The following is an 18,456-nucleotide window of genomic DNA, read 5'->3' on the forward strand; positions in this document are numbered from 1 at the left end:
GACCATAAAAACAAAATCTAGTTGACCAAAAAGAGGATATTTTATGGAGAAGTGCATCCAAATGTTTTAACATTTTATTTTCTATAAATCAATCAGTCATATTATTTCACAGGTCTGTTTAAAAATCAGCTCCAATGAACATTTTATATTACATAATATATATATATATAAAAAATGTCAATGTATCTGTACCTGATATGAGAATGAGCAAAGTGATTCAATTCTTATGCAGTCATATCAGTGGAACTGTATAGGGAATAAGTCAGAATGGTATTGTCCAGCCAGATGTACACCCAGTTAGCAAGCCCTGCTAAGTGCTGAGGGAAGGTGCTGTATCAAGGCTCGGTCATAGTCATCACCATAATTGCCATTCTGTTGTCAACACTCAGGCTCAGATTCTGGACAGTCTTGTGCAGGCGCACAAGGAGGTGTGGGGAAAGGATGTCCCTCTACAAAGAGCGACCAGAATCTCGGTGCTGCCCTGCTTGAGCACAAGCCAGGGGAATGCCAGCACCATTAGCAGAGCTAGACATCCCTGGAGTGCTGCATCCCTTCCAACAAACTGGAGAAAGGGACTGGTCCTGTGTAGAGTGCATGCTTTACCCTGTTAAAGGGAGCAGCATTTCCCACTCCCAGAGACATTCTGGCTGCCTAGGTCTCCACAGGTAAAATGTCTCCAGGAGTTGCTGCTGATGCGGTGCCTCTGTGCACTAGCCTTCAGGTGGCATGGCTTTAAATCTAACCCTAATGTGCCAAATCCTGCCACTCGTATTCATGCCTACTGATTCTGGCCCAAAAGAAGTAAATAACCGTGGCTTGTGTGACATACTGCGATGGACTGTGATGGATTCCTAAGTGGAGACGGATTATCACTAGAAATGATAATAAGAGGACACATCATGGTCACAACACTTACTTCTATGGTAAAAACCGCATGTGCATGGCAATCCCCTGGAATCTGCTAACTCGGTATTGTTAGGATATAGATATTCAGGCCTGTCTGCAAAGGCCTGTACTTTAAGAATTTAGGTGTATTCTTATCACTTGGCTAGTTCGAGGTATAAAAGAAAGAATCAAAATCACTGTCTGCCAGTGTAAGGTCCTTCTCTTACTGTGACAGTCTGAGGCCCTGTTCTTAGGCTAAGGCCTTTGGCTACGCAACAGAGGCAGCCATAAGCTGGGAAGCGACCGGTCACATCCTCACATTCCAAAACTAGTCACATTGAAATAAGGTGCTATTGGGCTGTTAGGAATACAATCCTGTCCTGATAGTGCCTATCACCTCCAGAGAAAGGGAAGTGTCTAGAAAATGTAAAAGGAAACTTAGTTTGATAGCATCCTGTCTGGCAAGAACTCGCTTATCAATAGCTGGGATGTGAAATCCTCACTTCTGTATTGTTTTGTCATTGTAGTTCCCACTTTGCTATTGTTTGTCTGTATAATCTCTGTCTGGTTCTGTGATTGTTTCTGTCTGCTGTATAATTAATTTTGCTGGGTGTAAACTAATTAAGGTGGTGGGATATAACTGGTTACATAATCATGTTACAATATGTTGGGATTGGTAAGTTAAATTTCAGGAAAATGATTGGTTAAGGCATAGCTAAGCAGAACTCAAGTTTTACTATATAGTCTGCAGTCAATCAGGAAGTGAGTGGGTGGATGTGTGGGTGTGGGGGAAATGGGAACAGGGAATGGGGGTGGGGAAATTGGAATCATGTTTTGCTAAAGGGGGAAATGGGAACAGGGAATGGGAGTGGGGAAACTGGAATCATGTTTGGCTAAGGGCAGGAATGGGAACAGGGACACAGGTGTAAGGCTCTGTGGTGTCAGAGCTGGGCAGGGGGACACTAAGGAAGGAAACTGGAATCATGCTTGCTGGAAGTTCACCCCAATAAACATTGAATTGTTTGCACCTTTGGACTTTGGGTATTGTTGCTCTCTGTTCATGCGAGAAGGACCAGGGAAGGAAGTGGGTGAAGGAATAAGCCCCCTAACAGGTATTATGAAGCAGATTAAACAACAAAGAGAAAAGCCATAGGTAGGCAAGTGATTTATCGCTATTACTGATGCAATGTCCTCACAAAGCATTTGTTCTGTCGCTTACAGCTGAAGAGGAATAAATCCAGGGCATGTAGTCAAGGAAAACTTATGATTGTGCACAACTCAATGGGAGGTTATGAGCCCAGCTGACCTACGCAAGGCTTAAACAGAGCCAGAGAACCATCTGGAGCACCACTCTGCTCTGGATCCACCCCGCTACAGTAGATAACTATCACACCTGACTATTGCCTCTAAAAACTCCTGCAGTTTCCCAGCTCACAGACCTGAGCCAGACAATGTGGAGCACAGCAGATGAGGGAGGATGGGTTCCAGGAAGCTAATAATCCAAGTCAACCTCAACATGCAAATCAGCTGGAGCAACAGAATAGCCACTCAGTTGCCTTCTCATTCTATCCACAGGCAGGACTCCTGCCCCACCTCCACAACCTCCTTACTCTGTTAAGCTGCTTATACGAACCACATCACCGCAGAATCAGAGAGTCCACAAACATCAACAGATTTATCCTCAGAACACCCCTAGGAGGTAGGGAAGTGCTCTTACAGATGGCAAACTGAAGTACAGGGAGATTGAGTGACTTCCTCAAAACTACACAGGAAATCTGTGGCAAAGCAGGGAAATGAATTCAGATCTCCTGTATCTGAATCCTGTGCCCTAAATACATGACTATTTTTCCTTATTACAGAAGTAGGCTAAGGGAGGTGTGTACAAATGTCAGGGGAGGAAGAAAGAGAAAGAGAAATGGGAGGAGGGTCAGAGAAATAGGGGACAGGGATAAAGTGAAGTATGGGCACAGAAGAGATTACATGTACAGAAGAAGAGAGAGGTGAGGCTCCATCATGGGGTAGAAGAAAAAAAGAAGAAGGGGGAGATGGAAAATAGGTAACCATGGAGAGGCAGTTTAAAATTTTTTGGGTTTTCAATGAAAAACTGAAATCTGAAAAAATGTTGGTATTCTCAAAGCATTTTAGGTAAAAATATGAGGTTTTCGGTAAAAAAAATTATTGGTTTCCACAAAAGTGAAAAATTTGACTTGAAAAGAAAATTTCTACTGAAAAGGTATTTGTTTTTCACTTCCAGTTTTTCGATGAAAAAGCAGAAATTGTCGACCAAAATTAAAATTTTCAGAAAAAAATTACTTTTTGGTCAAAACCACCCTTTTTTGGCAAACATAAATGTTTTGACAACAAATGTTTGACCAGCTTTAGTGTCATGGAATGGGGAATCAGTCAACCAAAAATGAGGGGAAGCAGGTGAAGAGACAGCAAAACGGAGGAGAACAAGAGCAGCAAGACAATGGATCCTGGGAGAGAATTTGGGGAGGAAATGGAAAAGATACAATGAAGAATGAGGGGAAAGAAGTTGTTACTCCTGCTGGAACAGGACAAATGGGGAAGGCAGAGTTCTTTTCAAGACTTACTAAAGAAGAGACAGAGAAAGAGGGAAGAGCTCTCCACCAGGGATCAGGTACAGACATGCATTAAAACAACTGATTTTGCCTTTCGATCCATCAGACAGTATCCAAATTTGAATCTGATTACCCTGTAAGGTATTTACCATCCTGATTTTACAGAGGTGATTCTTTTACTTTTTCTTCAATTAAAATTCTTCTTTTAAGAACCTGATTGCTTTTTCATTGTTCTTAAGATCCAAGGGTTTGGGTCTGTGTTCACCTATGCAAATTGGTGAGGATTTTTATCAAGCCTTCCCCAGGAAAGGGGGTGTAGGGTTTGGGAGGATTTGGGGGGGAAAGACATTTCCAAGTGGGCTCTTTCCCTGTTATATATTTGTTAGACGCTTGGTGGTGGCAGCAATAAAGTCCAGGGGCAAAAGGTAAAAATAGTTTGTACCTTGGGGAAGTTTTAACCTAAGCTGGTAAAAATAAGCATAGGGGGGTTTTCATGCAGGTCCCCACATCTGTACCCTAGAGTTCAGAGGGGGGAAGGAACCATTCATCTTGGTGAGGAAATACAAAGGAAAATGGACCCTCTCTCTCCCATGGCAAAGTCATCTCGTTTGACAGCGTTCCAGGCTCTGATTCTACAACGGATAGCATGAGGGCTGTCTGCAGAGCCCCCCTGAAGTCAAGCATATTCTGGGTATGTCTACACTTAAAATGCTACAGCAGCAAAGCCGTGCCACTGTAGCACTTCAGTGTAGACACTACTTATGCTGACAGGAGCAGTTCTCCCATTGGTGTAGGTAATCCACCTCTCCAAGAGGCAATAACTACGTTGACTGAAGAATTCCCACAAGGTGGGAGGGACCAGAACCCGGTCTCCAGCCCGACATATACACTGCAATTTTATAGCCCCACAGTCCAACCACCATGAGCCCATCATCTGACGAGGGCCAGCCACAGGTGTCTTGTTGCAGTGCAGACATACCCTCTGGGGCAGGCAAACAATGAACCTCTTCTCTTGTTGAAGAGAACTTTAAATGTTTGTGAAAATGCTTAAGAGTCTGCTATGTGCTCCCATAAGAAGTTTCTGCTCACTGTTTGGAAGGAAAGGACCAATACCTTCGGAATGGTGAATGCATGTGTGCTGGTTGTCACTCAGGAAGAACCCTGCCTTACAACGACACTCATAGCTCCCCACGGTATTGACACAAAGCTGCTGGCAACCACCGTTGTTGAACATGCATTCATCCGTATCTGAAAAATAAAGAGACTGGATTTGTATCTGCACAGCTGCATTTACTGTCACTGCTATAAATCAGTGCCCGGAGGTTGATCTCAAAGTGTGCAACTAGTATAGATTAAAAATAGATGTTTGTTTTACCAAAGCCTCAGTGGGTCTATAGATCAGGGCATTTAAAGAAGATTTTCATTCTGAGACAGAGATGGAGGAAGAGAAAATTATTAAAACCCTCAGGCTCAGGTTCAAGCGAGAGACAGGTAACCCAATTTGGATACAATTTGCATCATCACACGGAACCTTCACCCAAACTACAAGCCAAATGCTAGGTCTTTTCTGAAGTTTAAGAATATCTGATTAATTATCCTCCACCTCCTCATTTCACCTCATTGTCTCTTATTTTGTGGCTGCTTCTGTATTTCCGGGTTGTGGCCAGGGACAGAAGCAAAAGTTACTGAAATAGTTTAAGGAATGCTGATCTCGTAATATTTATGGCCTCACCAGAGGCAGGAAGTATGGGGAACCTCAGGAGAAAGTCTGTTCTTGCAGATATATATCTAATTTGGCAGAACCAAGAGATACGAAGAGTAGAAAAGCTCCAGCTAAGTCCCTGAACATTGAAGTGCTCATCTCAACCTCCAAGCCTTTTGAATTTTACCCATCACTGATTTAAGCTTTCTGTAGCCTTTTGCTATGGTATAAACCTTACAGGTCTGATTTTCAGAAGGACTGGGCACCAACAGCTCTCATTGACTTCAGTGGGAGTTATGGATGCTCGACACCCAGGAAAACAGGCCATAAAAGTGTCATGGCAAAATTCTGCTCTCATTTGCTCCTATGTAACCGCATTTGGTGCATCATGTTTTCCCCACTCTGCTCACTGCTACAGTACTAGGGCTAAGATTTTTTAAATGAGCATTTAACATTTTTTGCATAAAATAGTTCCTAAAAACAGGAAGAAGCCATTGTGTTCTTACCAACAAGTGAAATCAAACACTGCGATAGATTTAAGTTCCCTTGAAACCACTGGGCCAACCTGAGTACCTAAACCAAGATGGATTTAGCACCGCAACATGATCATAGAAAAGAATGAAGATAAAAATTATGTTCCAAGAGGTCTAGATGTCTCAGTCTTAATAGAAACAGTTAATTTTAGTAGTTCGACAGTGATCTGAATCTAAGGAATCAATATTGAAACAACCACCAAGACTCTCCAGTACTGTGGATTTGAAACTCCAGAAAATGTTTCTGCTTTGTGGATCATGACGAAATAATGGAATATTGTCTTCTCTCTCCAAAAAGTAATTGTCTATTCAGCTAAAATCCAGCCACACATACCATGTCTTCAGGAATACAGATGTGGCTTAGTTAACAAAAAAGTGGCATGAAGTAAGTAAGTAAACAGTTTAACAGAAAATGAAGCCAAATTTGCTACATGTCAAAATATCTATTTTAATTTTAAATCATATCTTCAAAGGAACACTCAAAATTAGGAGGTCTGTGATTTGAACTTCATTGTTTTAAAGTCCATATTATCCTTTATATGCTCCCCGCCCCCCGAACCATTGCATCAATAATGTTGTTCTTTTCAAAACAATCAGCCAAGCAATAATGAGAAACCCTATATTAACACAACAGTGGGCCAGTTTCTGTCCTCAGTTATAGCTGTGTACATTCAAGGTATCTCCAGTGAAATTACTAAGATCAGAATATGATCAGATGTATTCATGTGCTAGAGGAGTTCTTTGTATGGAGAGAGAATATGCCCCTTTATTGCCTTATTAAAGAGGTCAGGTGCTCACCCAGTTGAGTATCCTTAATGTGAACCTCATGGAACTCTACTTGAGTGTTTAAATAAGTGTGAGAGAGGATAAGACACTCTTCCTAATATTAAAAAGCATCAATAAATTGTTCAGTTGCTTCTGCCCAGACTATATGGCTACCCAGCTTTGGCATATGCAAGGGTTTGGTAGTGCAACCCTTGGGACTTAGTGCCTTCCCCATCCTCTCCCATTTACACACCAACAGACATGACTTTGTCTACGGGCCAGACCCTTAGCTGATGTAAACTGATGTAGTTCCAATGAAGACAAAGTAGCTATGCCAAATTATACCAGGTGAGGATGTTGCCCTAAATATTTAATAGAGGCCTGGTCCCATTACTAAAACACTGCGTGCTAATCTGAAATATCTCATCACCCTTGCAAGGCTCACAACAGTCTTCAAATTCTGCAATGGGGGCAAGTCCCTTCCCCAACAGGAGTGGAAATCTCCTGAGGTAACTTACCCAGTGATGGCCCCACTGCTCAGGCAGTGATGAGCAGTATTCGTAGGGGGTGCACAGAGGTCCACACTTTTGTGTGAAGGGAGACCCACTACACGGTTCCACCAATCATGGCCCACCACGTAGCAGCAAGCAGGAGCCACAGGTACCGCCAAACCCACAGAGCAGAAGGGTGATGCAATGGTTGGGATTCAGGAAAAATTGGGTTTAATTCTCTGCTTCACCACAGACCTCCCAGATAACCTTGAGCAAGTCACTTACCTTTCCTGTACTTTGGTTCCCCAACGGTAAGACGGAGCCAATAGGACTCCCCTACCTCATATGGGTATTGTGAGGACAAATACATTAGAGATTGTGAGGTGCTCAGATAGTACAGAAATGGGGCCCATATAAGATACATAAATGGGAGGGTGAGGCATAGCTCCTCCATTACCTGGAGAAAGGATTCCTTTCTCCCAACCCCAACACATGGCTGGGCGTGGACCCTAAATTAACACTTCCAAAAAATAGGAAATGTTCTTAGTATTAAACAGATCAATTTACTAAAGTTTCCCTAAAGAAACATGTTAAAAGAATAAGGAAGGATACTTTTCAATTTTTAATCCAAAGAACTCAAAGCAGTTAAGAAAAGTGTGTCAGTCTTATCCCCCATTTTACAGATGGGGAAACTGAGCAACAGAGCAGTCACACAGAGACTGAAATTTCAAATCCTGGAATTCCTGTGTCTAATATGTATCATTCTTGTTAAGACATCTTATCTAACACAGCATGCAGGAATCACAGGCTTTTTACTTTCCCAAAATTAAAAAGGGATATATTAGCATCAATATTTGCAATGTTAGCAAGCATGTTCCTTACCAAGACAATTATGGCCATCGTGAGCCAACATGAAGCCATCATAACAAGTACAGCGATAATTGCCTGGAATGTTGAAACATTCATGTACACAGCCTCCATTGAAGTCATTATCACATTCATCAATGTCTGAGGGATAAAGCAAAAGTCAATCTGATTAATGCTTCTTGGTTTGGCATAGACAGGTCCTGACATGATTGTATAAATGTGAACAGTAATTGCTCTCTTAAATCATCATTGTTTTGCAAATAGACTATACTTAACACATTATTTGTTCAATGTTTCTGAAAAATGACAAGATGCATTAGGATTCCCATCCAGTGTTATAATATAGTTTTAAGCTTTCTAAAGCTGCTTATTAAAAAAGATGTTAGATTAAAAATCATGGATCTGATTCTCCTCTGTTTTATGCTGATGTAAATCAGGATTAAATCCATTGAAGTCACACTGACATAGAATCAATTTGAGGGAGAATCAAACTGCACATTTTTAAAAAATGATAAATTTCCTTACCTGCATTCATCACAATACTCTCATTATTAAAATGGAAAGAATTTTAACTATCTAATTTACCATTTCAAGTTGTCTGTTCACTTTGCATTTGACTCGGTTTTGATTATTAAAACGCACGAGTCAATTTAGCTTCTGATTCTCAAGCACTAGCATAAAGCTGCAATGCTTAGGTTGCAAATACTGCAAGGGAATGTTTAAATCCAAATAAACAGCTTTAATTTAAAAAACATTTTCATACGATTCTATTTGACATATTTTCTAAAAACTGTTAACACCCAATCTAAACATTGGCCCTAAATCACCTTTTTTTTTTTGATACTTCAAATGAAATGATAAATGACCAACACTTTGTTTGTTTTCTAAATAAAGAAACTGAATATGTAGGACTTCATCTTGCTCATGTTTGTACTAGAAAACAATCTCTAGCATAATACTCCTTAAGCAAAATAAACTAATCACACACTAGAAGCTTTGATTTAAAAGACACAAACAAACCAACGAATGATCTTTTTCCCATTTCAATCAACAGCAAAACTCCTAACACCATTGGTACATCTGGGACTCAGCTCATACAATGAAATTTGCCTGTGCACATCTTCAAAATCCCACTGACACTCTGAGGTGGTACCTACATCTTCTGCTGCCCATCTGTCTGCACAGGGCAGAATTTCACCTGCATGGTTAGGGCACTGAGGGAAAGAGATAGGGACAATACCCAAAGCCTTTTACAGTCAGACAAAAGTTTCAAATAGAGCTTTTAGACTAAAGATGGGTCAAAGCCACAACATCCAGATACAAATTTTGAATCCCTTAATGTTCAGTATGTTTAATCCTAGGGTTCTGGTTTGACCCAAAATAGAGAGAAAGAGTTGGTGCTAAATTCAGATCCAGGCTTCAATTCCTAAATCCTCTGCCATCATGAAAGTTTGTGGGGGTGGATCCGGGTTTTTGGTTTGGACCAATCTCTGCTTTTCCCAGACATCCTATGATGCTTGTTACACTATTAATAATACTATGAGAGCTTACACAGTTATTTTCACCTAAGGGTGAGATTTTCAAAAACAATGTAGTGACTTTGGACCACAACACTCATGCGCCTAAATGATTTAGGTCTGGTCTTTATACAGTTTTTTTTACCAGTGCACCTATTACAGTGAGGGGTGGGATTTGGTTGTTTTTTTTTTTTTTTTTTGGTGTTAGTCTGTTTTGGTTTTTTACCATAACAGTTATACCTGTACAACCCCTGTAAGGCAATAGCCATAACAGTATAAAGCACCTTTATGCTGATATAATTGTATTTACACTGAGGGGTTGTACCACTATAACTATACCGGCCCAAGGTCATACAGTAAGTTAGTGGCAAATCCAAGAACAGAACCCAGGTCTCCTGAGCTCTAGCCACTAGAGCTTCATCTATGGTAGCAGTTACCCCAAAACATTAAGGTGAAATTTTTCAAACATGGGTCCCTAACAAAGGCTCCCTAAATTCACATTTACATACCTAAATCTACTGTAGCCCGGTTTTCCAAGGCACTCACCATCTACAGTGCTCACTGAAGCCTTTGGGAATCAGGACACTTACTAGTACATGCTCAAATATAGATATAGGTGACTAATTGTAGGTGAAAAATTTGGCCTTAGCTATAGCAAGTGCACTCTGCCACCCTTGTGTGAGCTGAGGGGCCCAGGTTGGCTTTTCTCATTTTAGGGTCCAAAAGCCCAATCCTAAAACACATTCTGTACTTTCTGAGAGGCACTAAGAACTTCAACGGGAATTAAGACTTAGCCCCCAATGTTTCACTGCCTAACTATGTTTTAAAGAAGCTGCTCATTATAAAAATACCTTAATAACTCAGTAGGTACATGTGCCCCCTTGGGATGAATTTGTCATGGACACAGGGTGGGTGGGTGTGTTCTTCTCCCCCCTCCTTCCCAAAATCAAAAACTGTCATGTAAAATCCTGGCTCCACTGATGTTAATGGGAGTTTTGCAGTTGCCTTCAAGGAAGACAGGATTTCACCCACTGCGAAGCCCAAAACAGTGAGAAAAAGTTAATATTTTTTGCACCATTTTTAATTAAAATTTTAAGCAAAACCATCAGTTTGGTCAGAGATTTTTTTTGTTTATCAAAAACCAGGTTTCTTAGTACATGCAAAATTTCACTAACCATTCTGATAACACTTTGATAAATATTTTAATTAAAAAGTGATTAAATTTTTCAAAAACAGAAAACAAAAAATGGGTGAAAACGTGTGAAACAGAAAATGACATTGAAATTTTTCTTGTAATTTTTTTAAATTTTGTGATCCATCCTAGTTATCATTGCTATGCTGCCAATATATTGCTGGCTGGTAGTAGGATAGATAATAACAGAGAAACTATTATAATGACATTCTCTAAATTAATGGCATACTGGAATACTATGGTCAGTTCTGGACATGCCATCTGAAAAAGGCTATAACAGAAATAGAGTGAGTTCCTAGCCAGATGACAAGAATGAGTAGGGATATAGAAAAACCCACACATAAAGAGAAATTGAAAAGTTGGGTTGTGTTTGCCTTAAAGAGGAGATGAATACAAGGTGACATGATAAAAGGTATATAAAATAACAATTGGGATAGAAAAGATAGTCTGGGAACTTCTATTCACCCTGTCTCAGAACAAAAGACCAAGGGGATACTCAATGAAATTCAAAATGAATACAAAGAAATATATTTTCATATAACATGCAATTGGCCTGTGAAACTCCTTGCCACAATACATAATTAAGACCAAGCAGGATTCAAAAAATAACTCTGTCTATTGCAAGGTTTCTTCCCCCTTCCCCGGAGCAGTTGGTGGGGCGACTGTCAGAAGTAGGATACTGGATTAGATGGACCACTGGTTTCATCCAGTTTGGCAGTTCTTATGTTTCTAAGGCCCTCATACACATGACTGTAATGTAAGTGACTCCCTGCTTTGAAGCTAAGCTTCTTATTACTGTTTCCCTTTTTAGAAATATGATAAATAGAACAGAAGAAGCAAAGAAATACAGCAGGTGCTAAAGTTTCTGCTTTTTATGGACCCAATCCAGCTACCATAGAAGAAACCACTCTACCATTTTCATAGAAGAAAATGGAAAGAGTCATACTGACATAAGCAGAGCTGGATCAGGCCCCTACTGTGCCCAGACTTGGCCAAAACCGTTTTTTCACTAGAACTTTAATAACTCTGTGATATTCTTCAGACAAGCATGATTTTGCCCCAGTTTCAAACTTACACATGCATTGCTGAAACCAGCTTCAACTCAGCCTGAGGCACAAACCTTCAGCCCTAACTGCAAGAAACTAATACTTCTTTTAAATGAATCAATGCTATATTTGTTCCCATGTATTGTCAATGGCCAGCCTGCTTTTATGGTAAGCACCTTGAAACTTACAGGGTGGAACTTATACATCTAGGAACAAAGAATGCAGACCATGCTTACACAATGGGAGACTCTGTCTTGGGAAGCAGTAACTCCAAAAAAGGATTTTAGGGGTCATGGTGGCTAATCAGCTGAACACAAACTCCCAGTGTGATGCCGTGGCCAAAAGGGTTAATTCAATCCTTGGATGTATGACCAGGAAAATCTCTAGTAGGAATAGGGTTGCCAACTTTCTACTCGCACAAAACCGAACACCCCTGCCGCACCCCCTGCCCCACCCCTCCTCCGAGGCCCCTCCCATGCCCTGCCCCTTCACTGAGGCCCACCCCCACTCACTCCATTCCTCCCCACCCCCCGTCGCTTGCTCACCCCACCATCACTCACTCGCTCATGAAGTTGGGGTGTGGGAAGGAGGGAGGGCTCCAGCTGGGGGTGTGCCTGCAGGCTCTGGGGTGGGGCCAGAGATGACGGGTTTGGAGTATGAGAGGGGGCTCCGGGCTGAGGCAGAGGGTTGGGGTGTGGGAGGAGGTACTGGCTCTGGGCTGGGGGTGCGGGATCTGGAGTGGGGCCAGAAATGAGGGGTTCGGGGTGTGGGAGGGGGATCCAGGCTGGGGCAGGGGGTTGGAGTGCAGAGGAGGTGAGGGCTCTGTCTGGAGGTGTGGGCTCTGATGTGGGGCCAGGGATGAGGGATTTGGGGTGCAGGAGGGGGCTCTGGGCAGGGTCTGAGGGATTTGGAACGTGGGAGGGTGCTCTGGGCTGGGGTAGGGGGTTGGGGTGCAGGGGGGTGTGAGGGCTGGGGGTGCGGGCTCTGTGGTGGGGCCAGGGATGAGGGGTTTGGAGTATGGGAGGGGGCTCCGGGCTGGGAGTGAGGGGTTCAGAGGGTGAGAGGCAGATCAAGGCTGCGGCAGGGGGCTGTGGCCCGGGAGGGGATCAGTGGTGTGAGCTCCAGGGAGAGCTTACCTCAAGCAGCTCCCAGAAGAAGCCAGCATATCCCCCCTCTGGCTCCTACACAGAGACATGGCCAGGCGGCTCTGTGCACTGCCCCATCCGCAGGTGCTGACCTGCAGCTTCCATTGGCCATGATTCCCAGCCAATGGGAGCTGCGGGGGCGGTGCTTGGGGCGGAGACAGCATGCGAAACCCCCTGGCTGCCCCTACACGTGGGAGCTAGAGGGGGAACATGCCGGCTGCTTCCCAGGAGCTGCTCGGCGCGGAGGCTCGCCAAGGAGCTGGCAGGCTCCCTGCTAGATAGCCCCAATCGGACAGTCAACAGCCTGGTCAGCTGTGCTGACCGGAGCCACCAGGATCCCTTTTCAACCGGGTGTTCCAGTTTAAAACCGAACACCTGGTCGCCCTAAGTAGGAAGGTTATATTACCTCTGTGTTTGGCACTGCTACAACTGCTACTGGAATACTGTGTCCAGTTCTTGTGTCCACAAGTCCCGAAGGATGTTAATAAATTAGAAAAGGTTCAGAAAAGAGCCACAAGAATGACTGAAGGATTGGAAAATATGCCATATGAGTCTATAGTGATAGACTCAAGGAGCTCAGTCTATTCAGTTTAATGAAGAAAAGGTTAAGGGGTGACTTGGTCACAGTACATAGGTATCTATGTGCGGAACAGCAATTTTGAAATTGAGGGCTCTTCACACTAACAGACAAAGGTACAACAAGATTCAATGGCTAGAAGTTGAAGCTAGACAAATTCACAGTAGAAATAAGGCATGATCTCGCCTCTTCCAAGCCAGGGCTTCTCAAAAGGATACTGCCCATAACTCTATAGCTAAAGTAAATCTAAGGAGCTGGACAGAAGTAGTGGCTGCATTTGTTGTCTTTTTAAGATGGTGGTTTTTTAAAATCACACATAAATATATAATTAAGTTTGAAATATATCAGATTCCTGGGCTACATATATGACATGAGGAGTCAACAGCTTGTCACAAATGTTCCCATGAATCCCTTTTGCAGTCCTATGAGTTAATCAGCAAATGGCGATAGGACTGTGTCTGGCACACACACACTACGGCCGAAGCAGTGTGTATTACTGCAGTCAATTTACCTTCACACGTTTTCCCTTCACCACTGTAACCCAGTTTGCATGTGCACTTGTACAGCTTTGGAACGTTCTGACAAATAGCATCTGGATGACAGTCATCAGTCCCTTGGGCACACTCATCCACATCTGTTAAAAAAAACAAACAAACAGATTCATGAGAGATGTCAGAAGGTGCAACATGAGAATGTTTGGTTGGTTGCTGAATGGTCATGTGCATGTATGTGCACACGCACATGCATGTGCAAGAAAGAGACACACACGAGACATGCTTGCATGATGGTTGCATGTGTGGATGTGTGCATACTAGCACAAGCTTGCATGATTATGTATATGCATACATTTGCACAAGTATCTGCATTTATACGTTATGGGCAAGATCTTCAGGTGCTGTAAATTGGTGTAACTCCATGGAGTTATACTGTACTGTATTAACAGCAGCAGAAAATACGCCCCTGTGTCTCTGTATGGAGCTAAGAATCAGACACACATACAGACAGCATTAATCTATAGACCCCCAAACCACTAGTTATTGAAAAAAATCACATTTCAAGCCTGTGACATCACTCTTAGGAAGCATGACATTCTTTAAACTAACAAAAAGGTCTCACAAAAAATGAACACTCACTCAGTCAAGAGTTTCAAAATCACAACCCCAGACACGCCAAACTTTTACTTACCATTAAACAGATGGTTATTCAAGTGTTTTTATTGCTCCCAAATTAGCTTTTTTAAATAAAAAGTGAATGTCACATCTGGTGAGCAATGTTGCTGAAACACACAGCAGGCAGTCACCTTTCAAGAAGCACAAAGTGTACACAGCTAAAACATCCAGCTCGAAACTTCAGTGCAGGGGGAGTGAAGAATAAGAAAGATCAGCAAAAGAGGAATTCCTGGATATGAAGGAGGAGTTGTAGATGGCCATCAAAGAAGAGTGACAGGGAGGGGAAGACATCATCAGAACACAAGTTTCTAGGGCAGCAGAAAAAGATGCAAATCAGCACAAACAGAATGAGTTCCCATAGATGGTCAAGGGGAAGGAGATCAGTGGAAAAGGCAGTTCTGTAGGAAAGGAAGTCATAGATGGGAAGGATCTGAGACTGCAGACAAATCAGCAGAAGTGGAGGTCCTCCTTGAGTCTTAATACAGTATTTGGTGGCTATATCATAAGTACCCAAGCTTTCCCCCTTCTTCTCCTTCCTCCCCAATGTGGATCACATTGTAACAGAGAGATTATGAATGGAAGAGAAGGTGTCCCAGGAGTCAATCACACTGATCACCTTCTCCTTCCACATATCACCTCACATCCCGTAATAACTAGAGCAATTGCTTATGAGGAAGAATATTAATATGGTTTTAGCTTCTTTTAAAGCAGTTTAGCAGCAGGGAACAAGACAACAGGCCAGCATCATATGACCAACCGGCTCAACACGCCATGATCAAATACTCTGCTGAACCTCAATGACCCATTGAACAGAGATTACAAATCTTTGGTGTAGATAATAGTGATGGGTGCCCTACAAATACCTCTGATCAAGATCATTAGGAAATGAGGGGAAGACCAATGCTGGGGTGGCGAGATTAGCAGAGGGTGGGATCTTGGGACAGGATAAGGAAAACCATTATAAAGGAAGCTTTTGAGTCTTGGGAGTGGTCAGCAAAGAAGGTTCTGGAGGTGAGAGGAATTACCAGAAGACCTTCAATTAGGTATGGATGTACAGCACTGAGACAGAAAAATGGTATGGGATGGAGGAGATCAGTTGTCAACAAACCTTAAATGTGTATAAGTTAAGTTCATGCATTATCTCAAAGTAACTACTCCCACTCTCCTTGTCCATGTATCTGTCTACACACTGGGATGTTTGTAGATATACCTGTCTATGGAGAGCACTGTCACAGAGAGGACACACTCAAGAGTGTTTTTCTCTTAAAACTAAAATGCATAAATGTCAAACAGATACTGTGCCTTGTCCATAGTGGTTGGTTCAGGTTTTTAGGGTTTTTTATTAATTATTAATTATTATTATTATTAATTCCTTTGATCTCCAGAATGCACATGAAGAATGGGAGTGAAAAAGCAGCATTAGTGTATATTGCAGAATGAAAGTTGATTTAAAGTTACTGTACACATTGGTGAGATTTCTGCTCCTACTGAATGTAGTCTGAGCTGGAAAGAGAGGCTCTGGGGAAGGAAACTAAGAGCAAATGCTGCAGTCTTAAACTTGGCAGTGAAACTGCTGCGGAGGAGGAAGATGCATGAAGAATTATTAGGTTTATTCCACATTTAATAGAACATTGTTTAGACTGTGATACATCAACCTTGTACTTCTAGATTTTTTCAAAAACACTAAACATCTGTTTTATTTCTTTGATATTAATTTTGTTATTTGAAGGATTCCTACTGGGGAAACAAAACTCTAAATTAATCACCACCATCATAATAAAAGTTCAGTCACAGAAATATTTACCACTGTCCATCTTATAAACCAACTAAAGCAACCTAACAGTCCACAAAGTTTGCACATTTTAATTCAGATAAATTATTTTTTATTTAATAATCTCATGTTTGAAAAGTGCCAGTCACCTCTGAGCTGCTATGTAAATACTGTATTCATCTAGGACTTGTCCAGCACCCTGTTCAGAAATGAGAGATTTTTTAAAAATAAAATAAACCTATGTTTTTCCCAATTGAAACCAATACAGATAAAAATAATAACTGTGAAGTTCAGTCCCATTTCTGAACTCTCCCCATCTTCCAAGGATGCTTTAGAGCTGGAGGTCGATTCAAGCCCATTTCTAAAAATAATAGCAGCAAAGGACTGAAAGAGCAAAGAGTAACTTTAGAGAGACAAGGTGGGTGAGGAGATAATATCTTTTATTGAACCAACACCCCCACCCCAGCACACCCTTCAGGATCTATGGATCCTACACACGGCTATCACAATTTGGTATTCCTAATCCAGGGAACTAAATGCCCAGGCACAATAACAGAAGTTGGTCCAATGAAAGATAGTATTTCACCCACCTTGTCTCTCCAGCGTCCAGGGACTCACGGGACTACAACCGCACGGCATCCAAGTGTCACTTTCGACATGTGAGCAGTCAATGGGACTACTCCACACAGGCTTAAAGCAATGGATCAAAGCCAATATTAAGAAACAAACCCCTCCAGCAGTGCCCTGATCTTCGCAGGTGCTGAGCACTGGCAGTGAGGGGCCTGAGCCTTAACTTCCCTCACCCCTGTGAGTCCCACTCCTTCCACCGCCTCTCCCCCCCCCCCCCCGGGGGGAGTAAAGTGAAGCAGGCGCGCAAGTGTTTGCGGACTCAGGCCAGGCCAGCAGCCGGTTTCGGGGGGCGAGGCAAAGAGCGAACGCCGCTGTCCAGGTCTGGCGGCAGCAGGACCCGTCTGCTGTCAGCATCAGACGCCGCGGGCGGCGCAGGGCAGCCGGGCTGCGTTAGCGGGGCCCGGCAACGCACGGAACGAACCCGGACACTGGGCTGGGTCACTCACCGGGCAGGAGCAGCCCGGCGGCGCGGACCTGTCCCCGCAGCAGCAGCAGCAGCAGCGGCGGCAGCAGCGCCGCCCCGGCGGAGCAGCGGCGGCCGGACCCCATCGATCGCGCGGCCGCCGGGGCCTGGCGCGTCCCGCAGGAGGAGGAGGAGTGGGGGGGCGGGGGGGAGGTGGCGGCGGGCGCCCAGCCTGCCTGGCACTGACACCCGCCTCGCGCCCCGCTCCTGCTGCCGCGCGGCGTGGGGAGGGGGCGCAGAGGGCCTGGCCGCGGGGTCTCCCCCTCATTGCTCTCATGGGCCACTCCGCAGCCAGTCACCCTGAGAGAGGAGCCCGCACTGCCTCCCTCCCAGCGCTCTGCCTACAGGGGTGTGTGTGTGTGTCTGTCTCTCACACACACACCCTGTGGGCACACATACACACAACTGTCCCCCACCTGCAGATACCCCCCCCCACACACACACACACAAATACCCCACCCCAGCAACACCTGCAAGAAGCCACAGGCAAGGCCAAATATTCTGTCACAGTAACACACACCCTACAGCTCTAGATAACAGTCCCCCCCCCCCAACCACACACAAATACTCTGCCTCAGAAACACCTCTGCAGACATACACAACCACCACTCACACCCATATAGGGCTTGACAAGGGGTGTCCAAGCAATAGGTGCAGCTAAACTGGCGCTGAAAATGTTTCAACTGCACATGTGGACAGAGAGAAACTGTGTGACATTCATTTGCTGTAAGGCCCAAAAGGTGATTTCTAATGTAGTCAAACCCATGCAAACATCCCACACATGCAGTGCACACACACTCTGTATCCATTCATTTACATTCAATTTACATGTGTATACAGAAGCACTACACATGAACACACACCCCTTGCATAGATACCCTCGCAACTATTTTGTTAATTGTTCTTATTTAAGTGCTGACTATGCTCAACCCTGTGCAAAATAGAGGCAGAGTCCCTGTCATGCACAGAGACTACCAAGGCCACCACCCATCCATAGCCCTTTTTCCTAAGCCAGATATTACTGTGACAGTTTTTCCCACAGCTCATTTCCTCTGTAGGCAAAGTGGCCATGTTAGCTGGTAAAATAACTTTAAAAAAAATTCTTCTTCCTTTGACCTTTT

At 43.4% G+C, this 18,456-nt stretch overlaps 1 protein-coding gene across 4 annotated transcripts in view; it reads right to left on the reverse strand.

The window, feature by feature from the left end:
* The window catches only part of SCUBE2 (signal peptide, CUB domain and EGF like domain containing 2), a 69,619-nt gene extending 52,198 nt beyond the window's left edge, over positions 1-17,421 (reverse strand). Inside the window, exons 1-4 of one of the 4 annotated variants that reach the window (XM_074955017.1) lie at positions 16,833-17,009; positions 13,814-13,936; positions 7,841-7,966; positions 4,581-4,715 (exon numbers count right to left, since the gene is read on the reverse strand). In XM_074955017.1, coding sequence (XP_074811118.1) covers positions 4,581-4,715; positions 7,841-7,966; positions 13,814-13,936; positions 16,833-16,881 — 433 coding nt within the window. In that variant the 5' untranslated portion in view covers positions 16,882-17,009. Of the gene's footprint in view, positions 1-4,580; positions 4,716-7,840; positions 7,967-13,813; positions 13,937-16,832; positions 17,018-17,318 lie in introns of those variants that run through there. The other 3 variants (XM_074955014.1, XM_074955015.1, XM_074955016.1) reach the window with 3 other exon arrangements.
* Positions 17,422-18,456: the final 1,035 nt, after the last annotated feature.

The sequence above is a fragment of the Natator depressus genome, chromosome 6, assembly GCF_965152275.1.
Source record: "Natator depressus isolate rNatDep1 chromosome 6, rNatDep2.hap1, whole genome shotgun sequence".
In the NCBI taxonomy this organism is placed as follows: domain Eukaryota; kingdom Metazoa; phylum Chordata; order Testudines; family Cheloniidae; genus Natator; species Natator depressus.